Source organism: Pipistrellus kuhlii, unplaced genomic scaffold, assembly GCF_014108245.1.
Source record: "Pipistrellus kuhlii isolate mPipKuh1 unplaced genomic scaffold, mPipKuh1.p scaffold_m20_p_2, whole genome shotgun sequence".
Classification (NCBI taxonomy): Eukaryota; Metazoa; Chordata; class Mammalia; order Chiroptera; family Vespertilionidae; genus Pipistrellus; species Pipistrellus kuhlii.
In genome coordinates, this window is record NW_023425515.1 from 112,538,818 (window position 1) to 112,550,827 (window position 12,010).

At 39.4% G+C, this 12,010-nt stretch overlaps 1 protein-coding gene across 5 annotated transcripts in view; it reads left to right on the forward strand.

Moving 5' to 3' along the window:
* LOC118724485 (desmoplakin) overlaps positions 1 to 12,010 on the forward strand; it is a 41,741-nt gene that overhangs the window by 8,047 nt on the left and 21,684 nt on the right. For all 5 annotated transcript variants that reach the window (XM_036447776.2, XM_045584247.1, XM_045584246.1 and 2 more), the window contains exons 2-5: positions 3,727 to 3,829; positions 6,578 to 6,726; positions 7,413 to 7,587; positions 10,673 to 10,801. In XM_036447776.2, the coding sequence (XP_036303669.1) occupies positions 3,727 to 3,829; positions 6,578 to 6,726; positions 7,413 to 7,587; positions 10,673 to 10,801 (556 nt within the window). The remainder of the gene's footprint in view (positions 1 to 3,726; positions 3,830 to 6,577; positions 6,727 to 7,412; positions 7,588 to 10,672; positions 10,802 to 12,010) is intronic.

A 12,010-nucleotide genomic window follows, 5' to 3' on the forward strand; every position in this document is an offset into this window, starting at 1 on the left:
TTATTGATTTGGCCCAAATGAATTTTTATTTTTTCTCTTCTTTATCTTCTTTCTTTCCTTTTCTCTTCTTTTCTTTTCATGCCATCTTTCATCTTCATGCCACTGAAATGGGATTTAAAAATTAAACTTTGAGCTTGTTAGTTCAATCCTAACATGGATTAAAAATCTCTGCACCCCTAATATCTGTATGTACCAACACTGAAAATTTCTTCAAGGAAAGAGATTTTTAAATCCTTATACTCTTGTTCAATATGTTCATTTATTTAAAAATTATTTTTTCACATTTGATAGAATTTTGCATTTTCCCAAAGTACGCTCAGTATATGAATTGAATTGGCAAACATAGACTTTTGGATTTTTTTCAAAGAAGGAATGAGTTTTATAAAATAGAGTTATAGAAAGCATGAGCTAGAGAACTTGTCGATACTGTGTAGCCTAACAGATGAAAAACAGGTCTAGAAAATTTCTGAGATTAAAAAAAAAAAAAAAGATCTAAAATGTAGCGAGGTCAATAAAAATAGGAGGTGACTTAAAAATTTTTGAAAGACACACAACTTAAAAAAATACACATGCTCCCTGAAGCAAGCTCTCCAGGCTGTCATGCTGAAGAATCCAGCTCTGCATAGTGTTGACTGTCTGACACCCGACTGACCCCATAGGTCAAAATTCTTTCTATCTGCACTTCCTCCTGGATTTGAGTGCAGCCAGTTCCGTGTGGGTTCTTCAATGGGCTGAGGCAGCAAACTGAAATGTGAAGGTGGGTTGTCTTCCCCCCAGTCATTAAACCTCAGGCCTGTGTCTCCCTCCATTTCATTTTGATGACAGCTCTTCAAAAGGTTCTCTTTCTCACCTTGGTCAGCTTCCAAAGGGTGTCCGTAGCCACTCTCAGACTGAAGTGAGATTCTGTCAGATGAAAGACGGCGAGGTAGGCCTTGCTTTAAGGACCAGACATAGCCTTCAGGAGTTATTGGTGAAATTCGGTTAATCATTCATAGTTTCCCATAGACAAATAGCAATACCAAAGGTTCTTTATTACATTGTTCTAACACTTTAGCTTTTCATTTTTGATCCTTTCAGGGATTAGATTTTTGTGCATTCAATTCCTCTTTTCTACATAGTTGATAATCTATTTACTAAAATGTCAAGCAAAACTCAGTGTTTTGGTGGACATCAAGGGCATGTGTGATAAACTTATGCAAGTCCTTCAGAAAGCATGAATAATTCTTTTTAGTATTATTAACAGCATATGAAGTTTGCTTTTTAAGTTCAGATGCATGAAAGTGAGGGGAAGCAGATAAGATGATTTATCTTAATAGACACATCAACTGCTCTCTCTAGAAGTAGGAATGTTTTCTAAAAGTAGGAGGGGACCACAAAAAGAAAAATGTGGAAAGTTCACTATTTTAAACCAACATTTAATTGCCTCACCTTTCTTTTTCCCTTATGTTTTGTTGTCAAATGAATTTAGTCATAAACTGGCTTTAAGAAGACTTATGTACACTTTGCTGTATTCATTAACAGCTGAGTTGGTCTCTCTTTTTTAAAATACATCTTTATTTTGGAATAATTTTAGATTTATAGGAGAGTTGCAAAGATCCTGGAGAGTTCTCACATACTCCTCACCCAGTTTCCCCCACCTGCCTCTGTCTAATAGCTGGGTTTATGGTAGTTTGCAGGAGTGCATATTATTAAATCATTTAAGAAGCTTGGCCTTTCCATTGTGCTAAGGGGTAGCCTTTCACTGATATCCCAGGGACTGGCAATCTTTGTGGGAATTGCCCTATAAACCAATTACTGGACAGAATCACTAAATGTTTCAGAAGAAAGGTTGCTCTCACTTCCCTTCAATAAAGGAAAGCAATTGTAATGACCCAGGACCTTCCTGATTCCTTAGCCATCCTAAGGTTCTAACTGAGGTTTCTGTATTTCTGAAGTTTTTCTTCTGTCTCTTGGATTTCTTTCCTCCATTTTATAATAAGTATATTTTGGAAAGTGTTCTGATTCTAAGTCAATTGGAATTTTGTGCAAGTTTAGACAACGGAAGCAGCCCTGTTTATCCCTCAGCAGGATGAGAAGTGTGCCAGATTTCCAGTGTAATTCTGAGTGGAAGAAAGACTGACTGCATTCATGGGGGTGTGGTGACCTGGTTTTGATAGGTGGGCAGTGCATGCGGCACTTCGCCTGGGCCTGCCTGGAGGAGCCATGTCATCACCTGGGAGTGGTTCGCAGGGAAAGCTTGGGTCCTCACCCACACAGAGTCAGCCAGTGCGGGCTTGTTGGGGAGCCTTGTTTGCAGGCAGGGACCACATGGGTGGCGGAGAGAGAAAGTCGGTGAGTTGCTTCTATGTGAAATGACACCGAATGAGGCCTGGGGGGAGAAGTTCCCCATGTTCTTGGATTTTACCCCATGTGTGCACAGCACAGCCTGCATTTCACTTGGGCCATTTTTCAAACCCTTTTTTTCAAACAGTGAAATTATTTCTTTAAAACTTTTACAGACACACCCACCCCAGACACAGACACAGACGCACATAAGAGAAAATCCGCACATCAAACGGGCGTCAATCAGTTTTATCTACAGGCGGCCCTGGGTGCCTGTGAAGTCTCACGAGGGACACAGGCTTCTTGTAGCCCATTCATGAGGCCTTTTCCCGATCATTAAACAATAATTTAATATGCTTTATGTTTGTCTTAAACTAAACTACAGTAGGCTGTGCGTCGGCATATTGTATCCAGGCAAATTAAAAGCAAGACTGTGTTATTATACCTTGCTCTTTTTACTTACATCTGGTGCAAATTAAATTCCTGTAATGTCTTTCTTTAAAATATGGAACATCTACAACCTTTCTTCTTAAGCACCACTGTTGTTTTAAGGTTTCTATCACGCCTCTTCCAGAAAAGTGGTTCATTTGACATGTCATGTGGGTGAGCATCGTAGAGAAAAATGCTCTAGGATCATCTGAAAGGAAAAGTGGCTTGTTTTTTGCATTTAAAGATGCTTAACTTTCCATCACTTTCTTCACACCATTATTTCTTTACTGATGTTTTCTTTCCCTGTGATTGCAGAAAGTATTTTTGTTGAATAAGCTTTTCTCTTATCTTCTACTATTTCCTGTAGCCAGACTTGCCAGCAACACCTTTATGCTCTGAGGTCTGTCCCCAGGGACTTGGGGACTGGGCTTTATGGATATTGGGGGGCAGAGGGGGTGGGTGGTGGTGGTGGTGGTGGTGGAAGGGAAGCAAGATGTGTGATAGAGAAGCTGCCAGAAATGTGTTTTTACAACTCAAAGGAGTACTGTGGGTTGGACCTTGGACCTGGAAAAAAACATACACACAAATAACTTGGTGTTAAGGTCATTATTGAGCTAATTAGAAAAATGTGAAAAAAAGTTCTGTAGAGTAGAAACTAGTATTCAATCCATTTTAAATGTTCTGATTTGAGAATTATTTTGTGGTTATATAGTTGAATATCTTTATTAGGAATTTCGTGCTGAAATATTTTGGGTTAGAGGGACATGACTGTTCTCAAATGGTTCAGAAAAATGTATAAATGCACTTACATACAGAGAGGGGGGAAAGGTTACTCAGGTAATGTTAACTGGGGAATCTGGGCTAAGGGTCTGAGGGAGTGTTTTGTCTCATTTTTGTCACTTTTCTGAAAGTTTGAAATTATTTCAGAATTGAAAAAAGTCATTCATGCCTGCTTCATTGTGTTTGCCTCATCAGCCAAACTGGAACGATATCCAGGCACCAGAACCAGAACACCATCCAGGAGCTTCTGCAGAACTGCTCTGATTGCTTGATGCGGGCGGAGCTGATTGTGCAGCCGGTGAGCTTTCTCTTTCTCCAGTATCACCCACGCCCCGTGTTGTTCCCGGTTGGCTTGACTCTCCTCGGCCTCACCCGTGCGTCCTCATTCACTGCCCTCTTTCACTGAAGAGATTATCTTTTCAAAACGGACGAGATAGCGATGTATATCTTCTTAACCTGCTTGTAATGCCGGCTTAACCATGGAAACCAGTTTTTACACTTTTTTCAACAAATGTTTACACTGCTGATTGCGACAACCTATTGGAATTGCAGCCACCTGTTGTCATTTATTTTTTAATACTTTCTTTTCCTAGAAATGCTGTATGTCACTGGATTGTGATGTACACCATCAATTTAATAAGTTGGGTTTTTTTTGGGTAAAAAAATAACCATATTGTAAGAACAATTCTATTTGAGAAAAAAATTTTATATATATTGCTATTGAAATTTTAGGAAAAAATGGTAACATTTATGAAAGCCTTATGATAATCCTTGGTGTTACTGAGAAAGCTATGATCTCATTGAAACAAGCTTGGAAATCACGGTTCCCATGATGCTCTTCTTGTTTAAAGTGTTTATTTTAAAAGACGGTAGTATTCACATTAACTCTGAGTTTGCTAAAAACAGGCTAGAAAATGGTGGGGCCATAGCCATTTTTCCCATTCTGTCCCCAATTTATAGTATCTCTTCAATCTCCATAATGCTAACATTAATTACCGTACTTTTCGGACCATAAGACGCACCGGACCATAAGACGCACCAGTTTTTAGAGAAGGGAAATGAAGAAAAAAAGATTCTGAAACAAATAGTGTCCTAAAATATTTTATGTGCATTAAAACCCAACATCACAGTCATAAACACATGTAATCAACCCTGTAAAGTAAACAGCAGCATTTAGAACCATTTTAGAGCCGGGCAAGCACACAGAGACCACACAGAGCCGGGCAAGTAAAAAAACTTTTTTTTTTTTAAGTATATGTGTAGGCTATATTTGGACCATAAGACGCAGGGACTTTTCCCCCCCACTTCTGGGGGGAAAAAAGTGCGTCTTATGGTCCGAAAAATACGGTAATGCACAGGCTGTATCTGAAATCTGGCTCATCAAACAGGACCCCTGCTAAATAAAAAGAGGGATTTTAAATCAAATGAATTTATATACTTCTTTGAAGGTAATCTTAATGTTCTAATTTCTTAATTTTAAATAATGCATGGGTTCTTGTTCTGGTTTATCTTGTCCAATTATAAAGACAACTTTACTTTAATCCATGTAAAAAGGTATTTGGGGCTCAGCAAACCAATTTGGTTCTAGTTCTGGCTGTTTCAAGTGCCTGATTTGAAATACACACTTCTAAATGTTCACTTTAAGTATGGAGTTTCCTCAAAATATTAAAAATGGAACTTCTGTTTAATCAGTGGTCCTATTTCTGGGAATATATCCTAAAAACCCCAAAAACATCAATCAAAAAGAATGTATGCTCCAACTATGTTCATAGTAGTGTTATTTACAATAGCTAAGATTTGGAAACAGCCCAACTGCCCATCAGTAAACGATTGGATAAAAAAGCTGTGGGACATTCACACTATGTAATATTATGCAGATGTAGAAAAGAGGGATCTCTTCACTTTGGGACAGCATGGATTGACCTGGGAAATATTGTCCTCAGTGAAATAAGCCAATCTGAGAAAGACAAATATCATGTGATCTTACTTACTTTTGGAATCTAATTAACAAAATGAATTGGTCAACAAAATAAGATCTGAAGCAGGGAGGCATGGAACAGAGTGATATACCTCGATGTGGAGTTGGGGGGACGAGAAGAGATAAACCAAAGAACTTAAATACTTATATGCATAGCCCATGGACACGGGCAGTAGGATAGTGAAGAGCTGGGGGTGAGTAGAGGATCGGGGGAGAATGGTAAAGGGGGGCAGGGGGAAAGGGAGATATCTGTAATACTATCAACAATAAAAAATATATTCTAAAAAATGCTCACATGATTCCTTTACAGAAAGCTAAGCAGGGGCACTAGTGACTTCACTTTGAACACATTCACACCCAGTCCTGGACAGTTTGCGATGGCTATGGATATGCTTTACATGTATTTCCACAGATTCACATGGCATCATGTTCTCATATTTATATGCACTGAGGTGCAGTGATGTCAGGGAAATGTGCCATGTCCACTAACATTTCTATTCAGAGAAATAAAAGGTCATTTGGCTAAAGCCGAATGAAAGCAGCAATTCTAACATTCTAGGTAAGTTCATATATGGCACTGAAGCATCAGCCTTTCTAAGTGAACAGAGGAAGCTTCCTTTTAAAACAAAACAAAACAAAAAACAACACACCTTTTTATTGTAAAATAATTCTAGATTCACAAGAAGTCTTGAGTAACCATCACTCAGTTTCCTCCAAGGTGACATCTCACATAATGAATGCATCATCAAACCCAGGAAATCCATTGTCTAAATGCAGTGGATTAAAGAGCTTTTTTTTAAGAAGTGAAAATTTATTTTCTCATAAGATGCAGCAAACGTTTAGTTTGTGTCTGAAAGACCTTAGCCAGTGTAATGGCGCAGTGTTCTTACCTCAGAAATATTCCCATTATATGAGAATTGTGTGTAAATATGAAAGATAGGCATTTAAGATACAGAAGAAAGGGAAAGATCAGCAATCTGTAAATACACTTTTAAAAGCCCAGTGAAAATTTAAAATATGGTCCACAGGTTTTGGCTAAAGAACCTCTCATATCCTTTTTTTTTTTAGGAACTGAAATATGGAGATGGAATACAGCTGGCTCGGAGCAGAGAACTGGATGAGTGTTTTGCTCAGGCCAATGACCAGATGGAAATTACTGATAGCTTGATCAGAGAGATGCGGCAGATGGGCCAGCCCTGCGATGCTTATCAGAAAAGGTATTCCCCAGAGAATATCACACAGTCAATTACCCTCAATCCCAGGACCCAGGTCTTCTCTTGAAAGAAGCACCGATAGTCACAGGGACAGGCTCCTTATTTGGCATTTTGCATCTTTATGTCTCTCAAATCCAAAGTGACTAAAACCACTACCTTCATCTTTTGTGGAATCACAAAGTTGCCATGAGATTTGAACAGACCCGCCTAAAGAAGTATGTGTATTTTGAAGAGTTGAGTTAGAAGATGTTCACTGTACCTCTCTTGAGGGGATGGAAAAGGCCTTTGACAAATTAGAACCATTTGTCTTCTAAAAGTCTGATACCAAGAGTCTGAAAAAAAAATTCAGAGTCTTAGAGTTGAAAATGCAGTTGAAGCAGACATGCAGCCTAATTTTTGCTCTCAGGCTACCTGGAATTTTGCTCTCAAAATTCCCACGGTGAAACTCATGAGAAAGCGAAAGGTGTGGCCAGGTTAGGCAAAGCCAAGGCGTGTTCTATGATGTTTCAGGCTTTGAGTGCCTCATATTTATGTTTTTGTATGTGATCAAGATTCACATCAAGTGGTAAAGAAAAGTATTCTTTAAATAAAATGTCTGTGGCCTCTACACTGACACAAAGGAGACCCAGAAAAGGGGTGTTTTCCTGGGCTGCTCCTGTGCGGGGATAATTGTCTTCCTTTTCTTTCAGGCTGCTGCAGCTCCAGGAGCAAATGCGGGCCCTGTACAAAGCCATCAGCGTCCCTCGCGTCCGAAGGGCCAGCTCCAAGGGCGGCGGAGGGTACACCTGTCAGAGCGGCTCCGGGTGGGATGAATTCACCAAGCGCCTCACCGGCGAATGTCTGGGGTGGATGAGGCAGCAGAGGGTAAGTAAGCAGCTTCCAGAGGGACAAGGGCTGTTCTCAAACGTTCCAAGCCTGTTTTCTAGAGGGATGGACCGGGGCAGGGTCAGCCCGGGCAGTGTGCTGGCCCTCCGCTGGCAGCAACCATTTGCTCCTTTTGGGATTTTTCTCATATACAATTTGAAAGTGGGCTTCTATTTAAATGTATGAAACTTGTCAGTTCTTTTCCCTTTGTATGGCTTAGAGAATTAGCCTTATTGCTCCATAGCCAAACTTTTATCACACAGGTAATATTTAACAGGGATAATTTAAGTAGTAGATTTTGACTAGCTCTTTCTGTGCACAACCGGAAAATTGTCTGTTGTGGGACTTCATGTGCTAACAAACTTCACTGATCTCCTTGAATGGTAGCTGATCTTATCTGTGTCACTGACAGATACTTAAAAAACAAAAGAATGTTGTGGAGGCTCATTTAAAATGTTAACAAAATTGAAGGAGCTGGAAACTGGCTAAAACTGGATATTCTGGTTTGGACTCACAGGCTGCTCACCTCATATTTTGAAGTGTCAGCTGCCTTGTGCAATCGCAGGTCACTGTGTGGGAGTAAGGTGAAGTCATGGCAACACTAGTGTGCAGAGCCTTCCCGAGAGCCGGAGTTTCTATAAAGTATTTTTCAATGTTAATTACTATTTTGTTGTTTTATGTGGTAATTATGTGCTGTAATGAACAGGTGGTAGTAGAAATGTGCCATAATCATGTCGATGGGAATTTTATAATGAAAACCTGCACTAGTGAGGCATCCTTCTCTTGAGAAGGTGGATATGTCAGAATGATAAGTTGTGGAGAGATTGTTTGTTATGCAGTGTGGTTGTGGTAAGAAACACTGGTTTGGATCAACGTAGCAGTGTTATTAAAATTTCTTGACAACCTAAAATTTTTTGTATGTGTATTTTCCTAAGTGGTGAGGGCTTAGGAGACTCAATATATTTGTCATTCATTACTTTTCCTCTCACCTCTTATAAGGGCTAAATAACACCATTACAGGAGGTAGAATAAAAATTATTAATCCCCGGTACCTAATACAAGCCTAATTGCATGTTTTCAAATTCCCTTCAATTTTTTTTAGTTGAGGTATAATTGACATACAATATTATATAAGTTCCAGATGTACAGCATAGTGACTAAACACCTGTATATTTTGTGAAATTCCCTTCTAAACTCTGAACACACATTTTTTGAGCATTTTAGATGTATTGGCACCATGCCAGAAATTGTGGTTTCAAAAATTATGTTCCATGGCCCTGAAAATGATTATTATTGAAGAAAACAAAATACACACATCCAAATGCCAAATTTTTATGCAGAAAAGAGTAGAATTAAATACTGCGTTTGAACTGTAATAAAACCCTGCTCTGATAGGACTGGGGAAAGGTGGCACTTCAGTACTTGGGGGATGGAGAGGTCAAAGGAAGGCTTAAGGTTAAACAACCTTAACGTTAGGTTAAACAACCTTTGAACCAAATTATGGAACATCCAATTCCCTAATTCCTTTTTATTATGACTGAAGTAAAATGACAACTCAGAATTTGTCATTTTCTGTATTCACGTTGGGTGTACCTTTGTAAGAATTTCTTTGAAGCAAAGGCGCAACATTTAAACATTTTGGAAAATGACTCAGTTGCCATGGAGTAGGGAGCGTTTTCTAACAGTGGATGAGCCAGGCTTTTTAGATCAGATGGCCCCTGTGTTTGCAAAAGAATTGGCAGTTTTATCACTTATTGCTGGTTTGCTCTGGGATTCTTTTGGGTCCCTTTTCTCTTATCCCCTCTTTCCCAAAGCATAGCTTGCATTCTTCCTCTCTGTCCCAGGAGACTGAGCCACAGGGCCCAGCTGATAAGGGAACAGTCTCCAGCAGCACAATGAGTAGGCAGTCACCATCTCCTGTGCCAGGTTTTTGTTTTGTTCCCCTGATTTGTGTTTGTGCTGATGGGCCAATCAGATACTATACACAAGGTTGGTAATGAGGGGCTTGAGCAGGAGCCTGGTCATCTTTTTAAAGACCCAGTGACTCACCTGTTTCTGTTAAGCCCAAAAGGAGCTGTGGGAGAGAAGGGTCAAAGTCCTGGGTAAATTTCAGTTGTCTGACTCTGAAATGGCTCCCCTTTCTGAAGCTGGCCAAGTATGTTAAAACACGGATGTGGCGTAGAACAACATGTGTTGTGTTCTTGCTGTAATAAGAGACTGGAATGTTTGCCCTTGGAATGCCTTGGAGATGACACAGGTGATTTGGAAATGTACATGAGCTCATGCAAGAGAAAGATGAGATAATAGACTGGCCACAGCATGAAATTTGTGGAACAATGTGTTGATTCTTATTATGGGACATTTTTAAATTTGAAGCAGTAGAGACAAAATAGGAAGTTAGATTTAATTTTTAAAAAGCTAATACAAATCCACAATCTCAATGTTACCAATTAATTGAAGGTCAGGCATTGGGAGTTTGTTGTAACTTTTCTTTGAAATGAGCCATAGGTCGTTTTGTATCCTAAAAGGTAATAGTGAATGCTGGATTTAAAAAATCAAACAAATTATATTAATAAAAAAAAATTAAAAAAACAACAACAAAAGTACTTTTAGGTTACCTCTTTAGCTTGGGAAGTAGTATATGATTGTTTTGATGGCCATTTTAAAATGACTAACCGTAGAAACTTATCAGTATTTTATGACATACTATATGTTAGGTGTGGCACATAGGTATTGCACACACTACACACACACACACACACACACACACACATACACACACCACTTGCATATGTACATGTAGACTTTTCTTCTTCAGAGGACATCATCTAGGCTTCAAGGAGCTATTTATGAATCACCTCTCGAGCCTGGGGGTCAGACAAGTTGAGGGAAGTATTTAGCAAGCCCTCTTAGCTGTTTGGAAATCCCAAGCCTTTAAAAAATATTTTTTGGTTTCAACATTGAATATTCAGTTTGATCTGAGTGGATCTGTGTGTGGCCCTGGTATGCTGACCCCTGGTGCTGTAGGTAAGGTGTGTCCGATGCACAGGGTCAGAAATGAAGGGTGCTCTCTCTCCCTCCACAGACGGAGATGGACATGGTCTCCTGGGGCGTGGACCTGGCCTCAGTGGAGCAGCACATCGCCAGCCACAGGAGCATCCACAACGCTATCGGAGACTACCGCTGGCAACTGGACAAAATTAAAGCCGACCTGGTACTTTAAAATATTTCACTTTAGAATCTCCAAAAAGCATAGTGAGGGATTGTGCAGTTACTTGATCCCAGCCAGTTTTGTCTGAAACATTAGTCTATGATTACTTTCCCAAATGACTGGAAAATTTTAAAAATCCCGTCTCACAAATGGGGAAGTAGAATCTGATAGATCTACCAGAGATTGCGTTAACTCTGGGTGAGGGCAGTTAAACAACAAGCTAAGGGTATACAGACACTCATTTGTGTGCAGTTTGTAAATGAGTGTTCTGGGATGGTAGTTCTTTTCTGCAGAATGCAGAACATCTCTTCAAATCAGGAAAATCCAACAGTTACACAGTTTTATGTCCTTGGTGAATTCTTTTCTATGTGGTAATTAAAACGTCTCTCTATTGAGGGAAATTATGTCTCATCCTGGTAACTTTACTTTGCTAAAAGTACTGACTCGAAGCTAGGTAGAGAATTACAACATAAAATATTCATTTGATTTTAAGCACTCAGTTTCCCCCTAGACTTTTTTTATATATATATATATATATATATATATATATATATATATATATATATATATATATATATATATATATTTTTTTTTTTTTTTCTTTTTTCCCAAAGAATTAAAAATATTTTTTTCTAGATAGGGGAAAGGAGGGAGAGAGAGAAACATCAATGTGAGAGAGAAACATCACTTACTGCCCCCTGCATGCACCTTACAGGGGATCGAGCCTGTAACTGGGCATGTGCCCTGACTGGGAGGTGTATGGGACAAAGCTCAACCAACTGAGCGACACAGGCCCCAGGGCAACATACTGTTTTAATTTTTTTCTTAGAACAGAGTTACTCGTCCACCTTGTTTTTTTTTCTGGCTTTCTTTTTCACCTTAACATTTGTCCATTTGAGTATCTGGCCAGTTTTCCCTAAGATCTAGGGAGTCCTAAATCATATTTTCAAACATTTACAAGTATGTAACAATGAGTCTTCAAGTGACAGTGATCAGGCCTTCACTTGAGGAGATGGCACTGCCAGACCAGCGAGGGTTCACATTCACACCAACTGGGGAGAGGTCCCTATGAGTGAAAGATTTCCTAGAGAAAACAGTCTGCCGACCGATGTAAAGCGAGGATCTGACAAAAAGGAGATTTGGAGGAACTGTTCTTTCTCTACAAACCCACAAGGAGCATGAAATCATTACCTGCTGTTTGTTGCCTTCCAG